The 19,702-nt window shown below is 43.3% G+C and overlaps 1 protein-coding gene across 1 annotated transcript; it reads right to left on the bottom strand.

Moving 5' to 3' along the window:
• Positions 1-1,137: 1,137 nt before the first annotated feature.
• Positions 1,138-19,015, bottom strand: AMD1 (adenosylmethionine decarboxylase 1). Its single transcript, XM_066315251.1, has 9 exons — positions 18,466-19,015; positions 8,605-8,691; positions 7,206-7,332; positions 6,640-6,742; positions 5,825-5,867; positions 5,595-5,739; positions 4,493-4,585; positions 4,250-4,405; positions 1,138-3,313 (listed from the first exon to the last, which is right to left on the bottom strand). The coding sequence occupies exons 1-9, from the start codon at positions 18,594-18,596 to the stop codon at positions 3,173-3,175; spliced, it is 1,026 nt and encodes a 341-aa protein (XP_066171348.1). The 5' UTR covers positions 18,597-19,015; the 3' UTR covers positions 1,138-3,172.
• Positions 19,016-19,702: the final 687 nt, after the last annotated feature.

The raw sequence follows: 19,702 nt of genomic DNA, 5'->3' as shown, positions 1-19,702 counted from the left end.
ATCCAGAGCAGGTCAGATTGCCATAGATGGAGATCAGGTTGGTCAGTCAGGACCTGTCTTTCACAAACATATGCTGGCTGGGCCTGACTGTCCTGTATGCGCTGTGTGACAGCGCTCAGTGTCATGACTTACCCTGGCAACAAGGTCAGGTTGCCAGATCCTCCTTGTGGCCCTTTTTGTAGGTGGGCATCCCATTTACTACCCTCCAGCTAAGTCAGTTAACCAGGACAACTGTCAAGTGGCTTGACAAGCTCTTTCACCAGGTCCATCAGTACCCTTCAGTGGTAGATTACTGCTAATTTGTCATGGCTGAGATAGTTAAAACAGGATCTCTCTTGATGCTGCAAATTGGAATGTCTTTTTTTCATTGAGTTTGTTGGGCATTTTAAAAAGTCTTAAGTACTTGGAATAGCTACCAGTTACTCTTTCCTATTCAGAACACCATTAGAGATACGTAACATCACAGATAAGGTTCTGGGCAACTAATGAAACCTGTATTCATTAAATAAACAATTTAAAGGTTTTAGACTTCCAATACCAACACAACACTTAGGTGACTTTAGGGGATATCAGCACTGCTGGAGCTCTGCAGGTATGAATAAACCGCAGCTGCTTTTCCTGTCGGACTTAGCACATGAACTCAAGGAATTTTCTATTGAGCTGGTTGCATCTGCTTAGCACTGACATTCCTAGCACCTAGCTTCTGGTCTAGGTTACTATCTAGATTAGATACCTGCCTACTTTACCTTGAGATAAATCTCACCTTGAACTCTCAAAGCCAGTCTAAGCTTAAGTACATAAATGTATGTCAATTTGGTACTCAGAAGTGCAGTTGTCTTAATTCAGAGGGCTATTTAGAATACTTAATGCTCAAGAAAAAGATACAGGTTAAATGTAGACAACAAATCTTTTGGTTCATTTAGAGAAAGCGTTTTAGCTTCAAGAATAGTGTAACATTTTCACTTGGCTTCATTTCACATGCTGCCTCATTTTAAGCTGCCAGTGTGTTGAGATGCATCCCCTACAGGAGCAGTGCAAATTAGGACAGTATGGACATGAATCAATTTCAGAATTAAACCATTTGGTACTAAAAAGCATGAAGAGAGTGAAGGATAGAATTGCTAGATCATCACTACAAACAATTTAAGCGAACTTTTATTGAAGCGTTAAGTTGTGGTACAGATATTTTTAAATGATCAAAGTCTAACACCACAGAAATTATAAACACCATACTCCCCCCATCCTGATCACCCAGATAGTTCAATAACCCATTCAATAGCTTTCATTTTCATAGACGAGGCTTATACTTCTTTTTGTAAGATGCATTCTTTCAGTATTACTTGAAAAGGGATCTTCAGTCTACTTAAAGGACCTCAAGCCAAAAAAAGTCAGAACAATTGAGACAATGCAAGAACAACAACAACAAAAAAAACCCATTGAAATATTGGTCCTCAATATTAACACCAAAAAGCATTAGTGCCATTTACAGCATGTAATTGATAACATTGGTAAAGAACATCAATAATATGCTTAAAATAAAATAAAAAAAAAAAATCAAAATGTTCCAACCACTTGATTTCTAACCAAGCAGACTTTAGTTTAGAAGTACTGAAAAAGCACTTCATTTATAAATACGGAAGGAACAAAAGAACCATTGCATCAAACCAGAAAGTTAAAACATTGCACGGACAAGAGGGGAAAAATAATCTCAATTTTGTTGTTAACATGCTGGTCTCACAGCTGTTAAAATCCCAGTATTTGCAAACAAACATAGCTGAAAGTGTGCCAGCTTTTCAAAGCCTGCATTTTAGTCAATACTCATTAAAGTGACTTTGAATTACACACTTATTCATGCTCCATGAATAGCAGTCTACTTCACTTCTGTCCAGGTGTCCCAGACAGTTCTTGTTCTACACCTTCACTTAATGCCCTCGAGTCACAGTAAGAGGAACCACCTTAGCAATTAGGAGGAAAAAACAGATGAAGTCACAACACTCAAGTACAACATAAGTCACATGCACAACAATGTCACAGGACTGTCACAAGACAGAGGCATTAGCTTTGCTTGGAACAACAAAATGAAGTGACACTGGACCAGTTTAGAAGCACTCTTTACAGTCCGAAGTGGCAGGTCACAGGTTTTACTGACAATAATCCAAACCAATCAAGACACCCAGACTGGCAAATTCCACTCCTCCACTGGCCCTACCTGCCAGTGCTCAGGAGCATCAGCTTCCTGTTCTGACACAACAGGTGATTGGGACAGAAAATGCCAATATAAACCTGCACTTTGCAAAGCAGTCACACAATTACGCCAAAGCGCTCGAAGCCTGGCTCAGCCCTTCCCCTGTCAAGTCTTGGACCTTCATCATCTAATTCTGCCATTGCGTAGCGGTGTGACAGCTCGGGGATGTGGACAGACAAATGACCATTAGGGTGAGACAAAATTTAGCCTGCACTAGTACCGATACCAAGTTACTAAAGGTGAAAGACCAATGCATTAGCCCAGTTCTACAGGAGAGCTGAGCAAATTCCTACAAGCTTTATTAGAGTATGAAAAGTCAGTCTGATTTAAAAATAAATCAACCACCACCTGTAGTAGCAAAACAATTTGTAACTGTTTTAAGAACTTTCTCCAAACATGAAAGTGTTTATTAGGAATCAGTTTCATTAGAAATCATAGAAGTTCATCAAAAACTGTTTTAGACTGAAATCACAACATAGTTTTTTTTTAAAAAAAGAGTGACAATTTAACAGAGAACTGTCCCCAATGAATAGAGGTTGAGGCTGAAGTCTAATGAGGACGAAAGCCTTGTCTGTGGGGAATTTTTGGTGATACTTGGAGAAAAACTATACTGTGTGTAATTCTACCTGAATCATTTTTACAAGTGTTGTAAAGTTTCATACAGTAAGATTTTTCTACATGCACTTCAATTTCACAGCAAGAGTGGCATAGAGTACCTAAACACAGAAGAGAGCATTCATGCAAGATATCTAACTCCTTGATATAATAATGCATACAATTCAAAATGGTTATACTATGATTACACCTAGGGCTTTCCACAACTACAAGGTGGTGGGAGTGGAAAGCATGGCCCCCTGAATCATTAACTAGAAAGCAACCACCACCTTCTATATGGGATTTCTTTTTGCGCTTTTTCTTCATTCTTAATCAACTGTGCTGTTGCTGGCGATTTTTTGTAAAACTGGTAAAAACAAAATTATAATCACTGAATTGGGCAATCTGGTGATCAAGACGTTTAAACCCCTCAATCTTCTGGGCAGAAGAAAACACTGTGCGACATTTAGAGCTCTAGAAAACAAAAAAAAGGGGGAAGTTACTTCTAAAACTGTCATTTAGAGGTGGATTAGCACACTGCATTTCATATATGGTTCTTACCAACATGTTTTAAAACAATTCTTCCTAACAGCTTCACTCCCTAGAAGTGATTCTGCTCCCTACATATGGAACTGCTGTTCTGTGAATAATTATGGGGGGTGGAGCACCTCTCCTATGGACACAGGCTGAGAGAACTGGGACTGTTCAGCCTGGAGAAGAGAAGGCTCTGGGGAGACCTTAGAGCACCTTCCAGCACCTAAAGGGGACTACAAGAGAGCTCGAAAGTGACTTAGCATGTAGTGGTAGAACAAGTGGTAACAGATTTAAACTGAAAGCAGGTGGGTTTAGATTAGATAATAGGAAAAAAAAAATCTTCATTGTGAGGGTGGTGAGACACTGGCACAGGCTACCCACAGAACCTGTGGATGTCCCATCCCTGGCAGTGTTCAAGGCCGGATTGGATGGGGCTTTGAGCAACCTGGTCTAGTGAAAGGTATCTCTGCTCATGGCAGGGGTTGGAAGATGATCTTTAAGATGCCTTCCAACCCAAATAATTTTGTAGTTCTATGATTAGCTGAAAGCAACACCATTAACAGGAAGTGTTCTGCAAGCTGCAGGCAAATCCAGAAAAATGCCAAAGCAAGGAACTATGCTTATACAGAACTATACAGGAAGTCACTAGAATTCTGGGACTGGGATGCCACATCTTACTGATTCTGAAGTTTTCTGAATATTAGATTTAATACACAACAACGCAAGACTGAAGAGTATTTTAACTTTTTAAAGAAACTACCACTCAAATATAAAGGCAAACTGGAAACTGGTACTCTCCAGCAAAAATCTCTAGCCTTGCTTCCTTTGTGTCTATATGTATTTCATCAGCTGACAAGCTAATGCAAGAAAACTCACCTGATTAACAAAGAGAGTTGTCACAAATTTTCCTGGCTTGAAAACCTCTACAACTTTTCTAATCAGGTCATCGTAAGAGGTCTGACTTATGTTTGTTTCAAAACTAACATAAGAAAACTCTGGTTCTGGAGTGATGTGAATAGTCCAGTAAGTTCCCTGAAAAAAAAAATAAGGTATTATTACCACCAAATGTTTATTTCTTTTTATTTACCAATGTTAATTATTAATGAGTGTAAAACTTACATCCGATTTCATCCCATTCATTGAATACCCACAAGGATTGAACATTGTAGCATCAATAACAGAACCTGGTATCAGGTCACGAATTCCACTCATCTGAAAAAAAGTTAAACAACTCTGCTTATCATGCATCCTTACAGGTGTTTAGATTTAACCCAAAGGCAGAATGAATGTCCATTTAGCAAAAAACCAGAAGTCTCCCAATAACAAGTCAGTCTGGTTGCATGTACCACTGTAGATGACCTTGGCTTGCATCCTGTCACTACATCAATGGCAGTGACAAGCTGCATGCAAGCTATCACACTGCCTCTTACAGAGCCCAGCTGATCCATCCAAGACAAGGAAACAGCTCAGAACTCCAAAACATATTTGCTTTTGCTGCTGAAATGGAAAACAGAGCTTCTCTTCAACCACTATCCACAAAGTGAAGGCTGTTTACATTTACTCCACGGTAAGGATATACTACTTTATACCCTAAGAAGAAGTGTAATCCCAAGTGCTTTGATTTACCACACAGTACCTGAGCTACAGCCAAATCTCAATAGCAAATACAGTATGAGAATCAAAGCTAAGATGGAAAACAAGATGAAGTCAGTGTACTTGTCAGGAAAGCTTGTTCATGTCACATAACTTCCCCATCTGGGAAAAGGAGGCAAACCCATCAAGTTATGCTTAGACCCCAAATCTACCCTTCCTCTCATCCAAATGGCTCCTCCTAATTTAACTCTGATTTGATACCTACTTAACCTTTGCATTCCTTATCCCCAGTCTAAGCCTTACTCCTCATAATCTACATCCTTGAAAGTTACTCAAATTGTGGTTTTATTTCTACTCCTACATTCTTCTGAGTAAAAGCTTCTAATCAACCAAAGCACTGCATATTGCTGCTTTCACTAAAGGAAGGGAATTGAAAACATGAAGTTATATTCCCCAAAACATTCCTAAGTTAAATCCATTTTCCTCCCAAAGTATTAACCTATCACTTTCTACAACATCTCTCCTACCACAAAATAAACCTTGTGAGTGAATGAAGGTAAGTGAATGAAGCATTTTGTTGCCCAATTTCCACCATTCCCCAAAACACTCAGTTTTCAAGCAAACATACACGAGTGACATCATTTGCAGTAACACCATCTTTCATGTAGAACTGGTCCATAACTACTGGGTCAAGCTCACTCATCAGAATTTCCAGTGTCTGATCAGGCTGATTGGATATCCGACTCTCTGGGAAATCCAGGGTGTACAGGTACCTACATAAAGCACAAACCAAGTATGTAACATATACTGACACAACCAAGTTCTATTGTAAAGACTTCAAACTCTTCACATACATACCAGCAATCAGAGTTCATACGCCCCATGCAATAAGCTGCTCCATCTGACAAGACAAAAAGCCGACAATTAATGTAACACAGCTCAACATTTATGTAAAATATTATATTAATTTCTTATTTAAAGACAGGAGGATTTCACAGAACCTCACAAGGTTCACTGATACAGTCAGTGGCTGTAGCAAATAGCCAGGCATTAAACTTCAGGAATGCAAAGTTAATGATGAGAAAAGCAAGAAGTGGGTCTGGACACCCTAGCTGAGAGGCTACTATCAGGAAACTGATATTACAGTTTAGCTATGCACAGAGAGAAACGACCTGGTACTCTTAAAGCCTCTACTAAATGCATTTATGATTATCATTTATTTTCAAATAACTCAGGAGTACCATAGCTTCCATGTTCCTTCAAAAACTTGTCACTTTAGAATTTAGGATTCTTCTTGTAAGTCTTAAACTGTATTAAAGGTTAAATTCAGCTTTTAGCATAGTAATTTCTCTGAGAAAAGCCCACATTTCTCTTCAGTGTATTACTAAATTTAATTTACTACTAGCTTTTTAATAGGGCTTTCAGAATTCTGCAGAGTGACTGAAGTCTGAAGATGACCCCAGTTAAGACAAGGTGCTAAATGTCAAGCTTAGTATAGTTTAGATTTTGATCTTGGCAAGCTAGTATCAGAAATTCAGAAAACAAGTAGCTTTTGACTTTTATGCAAGGACTGCTGAATTCTTGGCCTAGCAGCCTACACCTATTGTGCTGCTCATCACTTCTCACATAACATAAATCCTTCACCCAACTTTGCTGAAGTTTGATCAACTTACTTGGGAAAATTTCATTAAGAAACTCTACTTCTTCCTGGAAATTCCTATGTGGGTACTCCTGGTGGGAAGGCTTCATGAAATTCTTACGTGAATAAAAGAAGCTCTGAAAAAAAAAAAAAAAAAAAAAAGGTGCATCTTCAGTATTGAGCATATCCATCCATCTTGTATCTAAGAATTTAGACAAATGCAAGCATTTATCATGAACTTTCACAGGACCTGCTTTCATTGTCAAAACACTGCTACCTGTACTCCTGTTTCACAGGCACACAGCTATTCCTATCTTAATTTCTAAGCTTCAAGAGACAGTTTACTTACAAACTTGTTTTGCACTAGGCAGCATGGGCACAGTTACCTTTAAGTAACTCAGCACAATAGCATTTGTTAGTTAGCATCAACTAAGAGACAGATCAAAGGGCAAATGCTACAGCAGAGCAATCTTACATTACGGTCTTCCCATTATGGGAAGCATAAACGTCCACATTTCAGGATATTTAATACAAAGAGTGAATTTGAAGTAGTAGCAAAAAGCTTTTTGTACATTCCAAGGAAGATTTTTGACACCTTACCTGAATTGAGTCAAACCCACTGTACTCCCTAGCAAGCTCCAACAGGGGAACCAGTGCTTGCAGTAAGAGGGTGGTACCACACGTCTTCAAAATGAAACGTCTCTTGGAGACAAACATGCTACTCTCACTGTAAAAGAGGCATTAGGAATATACTCAGTGCTCATATAAAACAATCCAGGAGGTAATTGTTAGGTCTTGGTCCTTATCCCAACCAAATGCACTACTCTTACGCAGCATATGGCACAAACATACTTAGCAAATAGATCAAATCAATAGAATACAGCTAACATTTGAGAGCTGTTACAATTTCCCCAAACAAACGCCTGCTCCAAGTATGACAATTCAGAGTTGTCACACTACAGGAAAAGGCACACACATTACACACCCTCAAACTATCTGAGAAATACAAACATGCTGTGAAGTGGGTACACAGGCACAGCTGTATGATATGCCTTATAAACAAGATATAGAAACTAACTATACATAAACTAAGCCAGATCCTTATCTACAGCCCAGCTGAACTGGAGCCAGGCATTGATACTACACCCAGAACATTTAAACATGCTTAACAAGTATCCTTTAATCAGGTAACTGAACAATGGGACTAAAAATTAGCTTAAATAATTTAATTTGGAATGCTGTTTACAAATTCAAAATCAAGGTTAAAATTTCATCCACGATGCAGTGCAACTAGTTACTCTTTCCAGAATTTTGTTTTAAATACATGAAGCTTGATGAAACAAGACTTGAACAGAGTTTCTTTGGCTAGCTTGTTCTCAGCACAACCTTGCCCTCAAGGCAGTCTTTAAAGAGTACAAAAACTTCAGTGTTGGTAATCTGAAGTAAACCAGAGAAATGTCAAATGTGTCTGTAAAGTTCATGTACAAAAAGCAGGAAAGTATTCTGCAAGATGAAAAACACATGGCAAAAGTAGCATCCTTACAAGTAACTGCAGCACAACAGAAATTCCAGGGTTCCAGGAAAGCTACAGTTTTACAGATACTCTTCTACAGATACCAGCTGCAAGATTGTCTTGATTGTCTTATGCACAGTTAAAGCTGATCTACCAATAAAGTTTTTTTGCTGATCTATAAGGGACATCTATAGCGTATTTTGCTGACGTAATTAATACTGAAATTCTGTATTGAGGGCACTTATCTACCCATGGACAAAATTCAGTGATGAAGTGCAAAGCCAGCACAGCTCTGTCCATCCTTTTGGTTAAAGGAAAGAAGAAACAATCATGAAGAGATTTGCACCTCTCAGCAGGAGATCCCTGAAAGTTGTAGCCACCAATTTGCCATTTACCCAAGACTGGATTCTCAGCCAAATGAATCGCATACGGCAGCTTTCACTTTTTTCCCCTCTTAGGGACTGAAAGAATGAGCCAGCGCCTTACCTGAGTACATAAGCTTCCTGCTTGTCAGTTTTTGTCACACTTATGATCAAACAATGCACATTCTCCAGAAGTTTGTCCCACTCAATCCTGCGAAGAAATTACAGAAGAGCACAAACAACAGGTTAAACAAACCAAAGCTTGCTGGAGCCCTGGGTAAAAAGCCCAAATAAGACCAGTTTTGAGTTACTGGACCCGAGAGCACAAAATGGGAAGAGTTTTCATACAGGGACTGTCTCTCACAATGCAGTAATAGTCCCTTCTTTGCTCTTGATAGCTCAGTAGTCCTCAAAATCTGTTACTAAGATTTGCTGCATGCAGAAAACTCCCGAACAGCAACCTCAAGATTCTAACCAGGTGAGCCAGGATAACCATAAATCCTGCATCCCACATGTTGGTAACCTAAGGTATGCTTTAGGTTGAACCTCTATGCACTTCAATCACAGTAGTCATTGGCAACTACTACAGTAATAAACCAGCAAGTTATCATTCAGATGTTTTCATTGACCAGTTTCAAGTCAAGTTAATAATTTAACTGAAAAGCTAAAAATTAATAGATTTCAATGGCCTGAGTTCCTCTTTGACCAACCAGGATCACAGAATTCCTTCATACAGTGCAAATTGTAGCTATGGTGCTAGAATTCAGCATGGTGGTAGAAGTTCAATATTTTAATTCTTTACTAATATTACTCATTCTACAAGGAGTCTGAAACAAACAAAAAAACCCAAACAAAAAACCAAACAACACAAAAAACCCAAGGGCTCAAATTAAGCTAAAAGACTTGCAAGTTCTCAAGAGAAATGATGGACATGCAAAAAACCTACTTTAGTTGTTACTCCAGTCTTGTGTCTACACCAGATTAGTTGCATTCAATATAGTCAATTTTGCTATAAATAAGACAGGAACAGACACAGCTTCCTGACGTCACAAAATTACAAGACTGCCAGCTGTCCTACTTCTCCCTTCCCATAGCATATTCCACCTGCAGATTTCTGCTGGCTCTTGTCCTCAGAGATGTCACAATCCAAAAGATTTACTAACCCAGCATAAAATTAAGCTGTCCATCAGTAGAGCTGGAATAACTGCAGGAGCTAGGAGCACGAAAAATTTGCCAATTTTTCATCAACAAGCAAGCTCAGCTTGCCCTTATAAAACTGTCAGCCTAATCCTTCTTCAGGAGACGGACCTCTCACCCTTTACTGACACTGCAAAAGCCTCATGGCTGTACTCCAGGACAGAGCACTCACTGTTAATTCCATCAACACACTTTCTCCTGCAGCCACCAGTCCTTCCCCTTAGAAAACTGATCAGCTCGTGAAGTTGAAGTTTTAGATTCTGTTGTATGTATAACTAGAATATCCACATATTATTTACCCTTTCTAAACAGCCAGCAAGCAAATGCCTTAACTTATCCCTCAATGAATTCATCCATTCCGGAGAAATGCCTTTTGAAACTGAATTCTGTGCCTTTACTAATACTGGATTATTTTCCCATTTAAAGAACATAATACATGAGAATAGTAATATTTATATATATATGATTCAACCAAAATATATGTTAAGAAAATCCTATCCATTTAAAATACCCTCATAATCAAGTGTACATCTGATTAACCTAGAAATTCAGTGATATAACTGGATACTTAAAATCAAAGGGAGGTTTACCCCAGTTAGTGACCCTTGATGAAATCCTTTTCCACAAACACAGACACTCAAATCTCCATATCAAATTAAAAAGGTTATTTTGAGTTCTCAGCTCAAGTCCTGAACATTTACTCAGCTCTATGCTTGTCTTGTTGACTGGATTTAGCTGTTCCTAAACCTCAAGTGTACATGAAAATGCAAGTGGCTTTTCATCTTAAAAAGATTGGTAAATGCAAAGAGTGAAAGAGATATAACAAACTATCTTCTAAATGGTCCTAGAAAATCATACTATTTTGCTAAGTAAGAGTACTAAAAGGATTTAGTTTTCTCTGGCTACAGCACACCAGTATAAGTTTGCCAGCCACTGTGTGTAAATTGAACTAGGTAATGTATTAGATTGTTCAAACTGTTCCAGCATCCCTACTGACATTTCATCTGCCGTTAAATAAACACCCTGAGTCTGACATTCCATTTGGGAAAGGTGAAGAAGAGTTCCCTGATGCTGAGCTGTACTAACCCATTTGTACATTACAACAAATCTGATTTTGTACTTGTCCAAGTATTAATGGGCATGTAACTATCTTAGGCTTTGCAAGAGCATACGTCTCAGCCTTCACAAGCTTCTTACCGGGTCAGACAGTCAAAACCTCAGCCTTATGCAGGCAAGTGACACCTTTCCTTAAGTATCAGTGTAGTGCAGTTCTGTGAAACTGAACTGAAGGGAAATGTCTTGCCCATGTTTCAGACACATATTAACAGAGAAAGATGTAACAAGTTTGGTAGTTCAGTGAGGGGTCAGTATAGCACCAACAATGCCCTATCATGTGCTAAGTGCAAAGCCCACGATGCAAAGGAAGTCCCATTTTGCTTGCTGGTCCTACAGTTGGTTTTAGGTACCATGGCTGAAATCTGCAGTTGCATGAGACCTTTGCATATGACAACCTTTGCTCAAGTCCTCACTATCATACTACAGAAACCATAGCTGAGAATACACTAAAATGTTGTGTTCAGCTGAGCATACACTAAAATGTTCTGTTCTCTGTTACAGAAACAAAGGGCAAGGTCATAATTTGATCTGTCTAGAGCAGCATTAAGGAAAAACCCTACAACTTTAGAATCAGACAAGATGCCAGGTTTGCTCTAGAAGCATACATAGATTAACAAAAGATTGCAGCACCCAGGATGAGACTTTGCCACATTAGGGAGAAGTTCTGCAGGGATCCAGGCCTGTATCCCTCGTCGTTTAAGAGTACAGAAAACTAAAGAAAGGCTGGATTTGATCCAACATAATCTATTTAAACAAGATGACCTTCGTATTTGGCATGTTCTATTGTTTAAAGCACAGCTAAGGAAGAACATCTGGGACCACTTTGTAACAAGTAGATTAAGTTCACTACAAGCCTAACTCTTGCATTTCTTCCCTTTTTTTTTTCCTCTGGATCCACATAATTGTCACTAGTTGAGACAAGCAATATCTATCCACACTTGAATGAAGAAACAAAATCAACCTTAAAAGTAGTATTTCAATGGTTATGGCTACATGTATTGCTGCTATTTGATAATAAGTAAAAATTCACTAAGTTAGTAATTTAAATATCTGAGAACATTACTAGTTTCATAACTGAGTTAAGTTTTAACTTGGAAGCAAAGCCTGCAACTACAAAAGGGTACCCAGGTAAGACTGATTCTAAATGAAGTGCCATCATGGACTTCTGCTCTTCAAAACTCCCCCTTCAATGACCAATGTGCAAGGCATTACTATTTCCTACAGACAGACATCAAGACAATGCCAGTTTGGAAGCTGCTTTCCTACACTCAAACATGGTAGAATATGATCCATGAGAGTCATTGGCAGCTCTCACTGGAAGCAAGATCTGCAGCAGACCTGCCGACACTGACTTGAGAGTGACTCCTCACTTACGTGGGCTTATTGACCACTTCATTCCAAAGCTGTAAGATCCCTTTTCTGAATTTTCAAATAACTGCTACTTATCCAGAGTCAAATTAGTTTCTGAATGGGCAAGCACAATGCACTTCAATGACTGCACCTTCTCAGAGAATATAAAATCAAAGTGGAATACATCTGCTCAAGTGTGAAGAACTGTCCTTGCTTGAATGGTAAAAAGCTATTTCTTCTACACCTGACTAGCAGAACATCCCAAAAGGGGGAAAAAATAATCGTTTAACCATCTACTCTTATACCTGTGCTGCAGTATTTAGTGCCTTATAAAAACACTTGTTACCAGAGTACAAATAATTTCTTTTCAAACTGCCAATATGTCAGTAGGGAAAGCTATTACAACTGAGAAGTAGCTGAATTTTAGGAAGTATACTTCATGAATAGTCAACAGTTCCTCTCACCCAAGTTCCAAAGCATCATATTTCAGAAGGAAGCTTTCCTTGACAGATAAACACATGCTTTTGAACCAAATTATTGGCCTCTTCTGAGCCTTCACCTTAAGGGGTAAAACACACTAACAAGAGCCAAGCATACCACGCACAATACTGCTGTTTCAGGCCAACTGGAAATGTGCTAACAGCAATTTGAAGAAATTAGGAACTACATCAAGAACTCACTCCTATCATCAACCAACAGCTTCCTCAAGCACACCACCCCAATAACGGGACCTTGCTAGGGCAGCCACTCAGCACAGGGCAGAAAAGCTGTATTGCAGTAGCGTAGGAATCCTTAGGAAATAAATCATATGGAGCTCCTAAAGACAGCTTAATCCATATATATACTCTTGCATAGCTTTTCATTAGAATAGAGCAGCCGATAATTCTATTGGACCATATGTAACAAGCCTTTTAATCTTGAATATGTAAGACTTTGTTCTAATGTCAAGCATTCAACAGCAGAAAAATCTTTTATCCCCTCACCTGTTACCTACTAAGCGTTTTTAGGAGACACATAAGCATCAGTTATCTCATTAGCAGGTTACAGTTAAATAGGCAAATTCCTACCAATACCATGATCCAAGACAGCCCAAAACTGTGTCTGAACTGCCTACACAGAGGAGATGCAGCCAAGACACACGAATGCTGCCCTAACATCGGTGTCAGCAGAGCTGGAACATTGCTTTCAACCATCCTGAAACAGGCAGGAACAGTACAGACCACACAGAAGTCACAAGCATTTTAAAGCACCTCTCAGCAGCTTGTGTATTTCCCTGCAGAGAGTTGCACGTGAATTACTTCCTATAAGAAATATAACTTATAAATTGCTGTTGAAGATAGGTTACCTTGAACTACTTACACAGCCTGAGCTTAAGCTCAACTTGATAAGTTTACATAGGCAATATCTGTGGGGTGCACAGAAGTGTCACACCCTCTATATACAGATACAGAGACTATCCACATCTCCCTTATCTCAGGCCTAAGAAGCCCTCCAGGAACATGCACTTAATCTTGAGAGACAGCTGGGGGGAAATTTCATCTACACTGAAAGTGATTGCAGTACTATGCATTGACTATGCAATACTGCTCACAAAACCCTTCTCACCCAAGCCAACTACTTAGAGCATCACTCCCAAAGGAAACTGAGGTATTTCAGCAATGGCACAAAGATGGCCACAGCTGGGGCTCTGAAGGCTCCATATTTCTCCTGCTGTGGAACCTTACAGTTACATGGAATGGGGAGACTCCATCCTTTACATCCAAAGATACTCAATGGGTATTCCTCAAGTCTCTCATATCCAAGGACATCCAACGTGCTTGAGGAAACATGAGCTCTAGCAGGACTTACAAGCAACATTCAGGGCAAATTGAGTGTAACTTTCTCCAGAAGGAACATCCCGTAAAAGCAGCAGGTATCTACCAAATGCCCCAAGTCTTCCTGTTCTCCTGGCTGAGCAAACAACCATTAGGAAAGCCCTTTGGAGGAATACACCAACAGCTGCTTATTTATTTTCTACAGTCTCACTAAGGGCCCAGACTTTTGACGAGAAGTGACCACCCAAATGCTTCAGCACTTTTAGTGGTAAGGAAGGAAAATCTCAGAAAGTCTTCAACGTAAGTCTTCACTTCCTGCAAGCAGCATCAGAATCAGTAGTAGTGAGAATAGAAAGGCTTATTTCTGTGTATGAAACCATTTTTAATTACAATTTTGAGTTACGAGAAAACATTTTACCTGTAGTTTTGAACCTGATCTAAAATCTAGTTGATTAATATCCTTTCTGATGAGGGGAAGACTGCACTCTTACATACAGTTCTCCAAATAACCTTGCATTGCCCATAAAAGCTCCACCAAGTATATGTGAACAGAAGCACTTATCTTAGCACAGCCCTGCCTTCTTTCCAGAGTCCCTTCAGTTTTGTCCCAAAGCACTGCAGGAGTAGGAGCAGAGCAGGGCTCACACCCAGCTTCCTTGTACCTTCAGTGTTTGTGGAAACAGGCAGGGAACAGTGCCCAGGACTGGGGGAAGGGGCAGAGGTGCAGCAGCACTGCAGCAGTGAGCTAACTCAGGCTACAGGGTGCAGCACACAGCAAGGATTTACAGAACTCCTATCAAATCCTTGACTGTCGGTGCTTGGGAGCTTTCCTGTGGCACAGGATCAGAATGTCATGTCAGTGTCACCCCATACTGCCCATTGCTGCAGTTCTCTCCAGCTTGTGGCCCTATGTAATACAGACAAACTGGAAGCAGGTTAAAAATCCATAAATATGCTCAATTTCAGAGTATTCCTCAGGGTTGAATGCTTGAGATATGAGCTTTTAACACCGGCAACGTTTATTTATGGTTTCAAACGTCTATGCATTCAAGATCTTGATATCCCTTGATATGGAAAATGCATAGCTGCACATCATCTGAAGGAATAAATAGCTTATTTTACTGTGGGGGATAGTGAATGCACTACAATCACCATGGAAATTCAGGGCTTGCAGCAAGTTCATCATGTTTTCAGAAACCCTCTGTTTTCTATATATAGTTTAAGGCTATTTTTTTTAAAAGAAAAAAAAAACCCATACTTTACAAAGCACGGTGAGAACAAGCAATAAAATTAAAGCAAATTATTTTGAGACCACAAAAACATTAACTTCATTCCCCTGCTAGATATAAGCAGGGTAGGCATATTTAGATGCTTGCCACCAACTATTTGAACCACAAGACCTTTCTGTGTAATTCATTAAGAAGTGAGCAAAAACACCCCAAAAGTTAACAACAAAGTACAGCTCAAGTTCCGTATGTTTTAGTTGGGACCTTTATTCAATGTGCTAAGATGACAGATCTTTCTGAAATACATTACACATAATCCAAACTTTTATCCAGAAAGCAGTTTTGCCCATAGGAGGGGAAAAAATGTGGAAAAAAGTCTGAATTGCATCAGCTCAAGAACTTTTTTTGCTGATGATATCCAGCAAAGACTTGAAAATATCTAATCCCTAACAAGCACGCACAACATGGAAATTTTTAGCTTTGAACACCAGCCTAGTCATTCAGTATGTGAATGGTTCGCATTTCGCTACTAAGCAGGTATTACAATACAAAAGGCAAGCTCAACTGGTTTGCAACTTGATTCTAATTTAGCTATTGTTCTACAGTTTCAGCTTTGATTTCAGACAACATAAACGAGCTTATTCAATCACCTCTATAGAATTAGCATAGCAGGATACGTAGTATTCAGACTTTCATTTGCATCTATCAGCTGTAACAGGTTAGTTATTTGTGACAGTTTTCCAAAAGAGAATGTTTGTAGAAGGTCATTTCATGCTAGAAACACAGTATCACTGATAATTACCAATGGACTCAGGTTAATAGCACTTTCAGACGTGTCACAGCTTCCTACCAAAGAAAGTAAGGAACTTCGATTAACATGTTGTATTAAGAGCCAATTAACACAGAAGTCTTCAAAGCCTGCTCACAGCTCTGACACTGTGTTAAAGACCACACGGTCAACAGTTAACAGTTTTTATCCACTCTATTAAAACTTTACAGCCATATCTAAACCACACAAAGGAACTGTCTCAGTTCCTACCCTGCAATTACATTAAATGCTCTGGGAGCAGTTCAAAAGTTAAGCTCGTAGTTTTGCAAACATTCGTCTGAGCTGACAAATGGAAGACCAGAGAGCATGAATGTGTCAGTGAGGAAAGTATTTGCAGAATATTCTCTCTAAACTACATCTGCATATTAACACAAAGTCAAACGAGTACTTTTGGAATCTTTTGCATTTTAGATCAAACACTACAGGACTACTCCAGCAGCTAAGTAACTCACATCTGCAAGTATTTCACCTAGGATTTTCCTTCCATGATTGCCTGGACATTAACTATATAAGCTGTTACCCTGTATCTGCTACACCACTAAGCCTCAAAGAGTTAAAACCCCGCATTTGATGATTTCCATGTTAAGTACATTATTTAGAAAGGTCTAAATAGCTCGACAAGGCAAAGTTACACAAGCAAATTACCTACTTACACCGACAGGTCAGAGGTAAAAATGTATTCTGCAGTGCTTCTGGTACAGCAGAAATGAAGCTCCCCCTAACCATGAGCCATCAGACATGCACACACATGGGCTATTCATTACTTTTTAAAAAAATACACTATGACAAACTCTCTTGCTCAAACTCCTTGACCAGAGGCCATTGGGCAACAGTGATATGCACAAGTAGATCTGGATAAACTGAGAGCCAGATCCTCCAGCAATCACCTGAACAGCTACCCATACTGAAGGTGAACTACTCACATGAATATAACCTTCAGATTTGCCCTGTTTGCTTAGGACAAGCCTACATTTTCCAACTATGCCAGCTGATCCCACCTACATACCATTTTTGTTGCCACTGCAAGCTCATCCATAGTTCTGCAGATTTCGCTTTGTACCTCAAGCTTACAGCCACCATTTTTTGATACTTGCAGAACACAATCTTCTGTGGATCTATATTCTCACATTCAGAAGTCTTAGTATTCCACAGAGTCCTAGAATGGTCTGGGTTGGAAGGGGCCCTAAAGACCACCTAGCTCCAGCGTTTCTACACTGTCCCGCTCCACCACAGAGCGCTAGCAGTGCGCACTGCAGACGGCCCATGCCCGGCCCCAGAGCGGCCCCGCGGGCCGGCAGGTGGCCACGGGCTCCGGCGCTAACAAAGGCGGCGCGGGCACATTCCTGGGCGGCGGGCGGGGAGCGGCGGGAGCCGGTGCCGAACACGTGCGCCGGGAGCGGAGCGGCGCGGAGCGGGCCCCGGGCCCTCCTTCCCCCGCCCCGGGCGGCGCCGAGCGCGGCGCCAGCGCATTCCCCACATGCCCATTGGGTGACGGGCGCGGCCCGGCCCTCCGCGGCGTCCCGCTCCCATTGGCCTCGGCCCCTCAATGGGGGAGAGCCACGGGAGCGGCGCGGCCCGGGAGCGCGGCCAGGACACTCACGTGTAAGCCGTGGCTCCAGCCACACTCCTAGGGGAGGAGGGGGCATCTCCTTCCCCGGTGCCCCCCGCACCGCTGGGAGACGCGGGAACGGTCCCCGGGTACCGCCTGCTTCCCTCGGCGAGAGCCGCTCTATGGACCTGTCCGGCTACGTAGTGCCGGAGGTCGCCGCCACACCGGCCATGTGAGAGGGAACTGCATCAACCCTCGCCGCGACAGCCACAGGGCTCGCCCTTTCCAGCCTGCATTAACGGGTTGGGAGATTCCCGAGCCCCCGCTCTCCGCAGTAAGGCACGGGCAGGGACTTCCCGAGCCTTCTCACCCCGCAACCGGCCGTGGGAGCGGGACGAGCCGCCGCAGAGGGGTGGGCGCCGCAGCCGTGCCCCTGCCGCCAGCAGCACTGCGACACGGCGGCCGCTCCCCCCGCCGCGCTCCCGGCCGGCGCGGCACGCCCGGCTCCGCGCTCCGCTCCGCCGCCACATGTTGCCAGCGGGAACCGCGCCGGGCCGCACGAGGTGGCGGCACGGAATGGCTTCCGTCCCCGGCACCGCCGCCTCCCGCCCGCCGGGACCAGGGGAGCCTCCCTGCTCGAGGGTCTCTGGAGGGCGGCGGAAGGTCACCCCCAGCGGGGAGGTACCGGGGCTGTCACCGGGGAGCGGGAAGGCGGCCGGCTGCGCGGGAGCCCAGCCCCCACCGACGGCCACCCCGGAACCTGCCTTCCCCCCCCCGCAAAGCGCCGCCACGCCCGGGCCATTCAGGGACCCTCCCGCCCCGCCGGCCGCCCCCCAAGGGCAGCGCTGGCCCTGCCGCCGCCTCTCCCCGCTCCGACCCCACCCCGCCCCGGCCGTTCGCGGACCTGGGTATGGTGCGGAGGTCGCCGGACCCCTTGCTCTGGTGCGGCTCCTGCTGCGCGGGCTGCTGCCGGGCGAACCACACCTCCAACAGCTTCTCGGTCCCTTCGAAGAAGTGTGCACCGCTCTCCTTCATGGTGAGACAACTCGGCAACCAACAACCACAGAAATTAAACGACAACCAAACTGCCGCCCCCGGCCGCCACCGTTCGCTGCTGCTGCACGGGCCGCGCTGCTGCCGCCGCCGGGTCCCAGTCCGTCCCGGGCGGGTTTCACCTTCTGGGGGGTTTGCGTAATATTAATTAAAAAAAAAAACCAAAAAAACAAACAGAGGATTAAGTAGAAGAAGGATTTTGTTTTTTTAACGGGCGAAAACCACCCGGAGTGCGCGGCGGCGGATGCGGCGTGAGCGTGTGTGAGCGGGTTACAGTCCGAGCGGGGGTGCAGGCGGGCGATGCGGTTCGGTTCCTTGTAGTCCGTGTGTTCCCCTGTTACAGAGAAGAGCGTTGAGCGAGCGCTAGCTAATGTCGCCGGCCATACTGTGTAAGCGAGGGGCCAGTGCGCACGCAGCCGCCTTTATACCCCCGCAGGTATCCGCATCACGCCGGGTCGCGCTGCACATTGGGCGGCCGCCGCTCCGGCCCGCCCTTCCCCGCTTCCCATAGGGTGTCGGCGATGCCCGTCGAGGCATATGCCGGTTTCTCTGGCCCCTCCCGCTGCAGCCCGCCCGCCCGGCCGCAGGGAGCGGGAGATGGAGCACGGGCGGCGGCGGGGCTGGGGCAGCGCTCGGGGCCGCGGCGTGGCGGCCGCACCGGGCTCGGACCGCGTCGCCGCGAACATGGGTGGGATGCACGGGCTGTAGTCGGCAGGGAGCAGTGCCAAGACAAGCAGGGCTGAACATGGCCTAGAGACGGCGGGGGAGCATCCCCCGAAACCATTCGGCGCGTAGCGAGGGGCGAGCCCGAGAATTCTGGCTCTTCCGGGGCCGCGGCGGCAGCGCTGCGCCCGCACACGGCGCTCCTTCCTCTGCGCCCCCCGAAAGGCGCTTCCCTCGCTCGTAAGAGGAGCCCAGCCGAGCGTTCAGGCGTAGTTCCCGTTCCCTTCCAGGAGCCCAGCGTGTGTGACCAAGAAATGAGGAGTCACCAGTACGCTGCTGTGTGGCACAAGGGGCTACAGACCGGGCAGGGCATGAGCGTCTGTGGCGCACATGGAGGGGACCGCGGATCTGTGTGCGCGGGTCAT

The sequence above is a fragment of the Sylvia atricapilla genome, chromosome 3 (genome assembly GCF_009819655.1).
Source record: "Sylvia atricapilla isolate bSylAtr1 chromosome 3, bSylAtr1.pri, whole genome shotgun sequence".
NCBI lineage: Eukaryota > Metazoa > Chordata > Aves > Passeriformes > Sylviidae > Sylvia > Sylvia atricapilla.
This window is presented reverse-complemented; position numbering and strand designations above follow the sequence as displayed.

Coding starts and splice junctions, on each gene's coding strand:
- AMD1 (XM_066315251.1), bottom strand. CDS start 18,596: ATGAAGGAGAGCGGTGCACACTTCTTCGAAGGGACCGAGAAGCTGTTG. Junction 8,692..18,465: donor GACCTCCGCACCATACCCAG/GTCCGCGAACGG, acceptor ATTTCTTCGCAG/GATTGAGTGGGACAAACTTC. Junction 5,868..6,639: donor TCTTAATGAAATTTTCCCAA/GTAAGTTGATCA, acceptor TTGTCTTGTCAG/ATGGAGCAGCTTATTGCATG.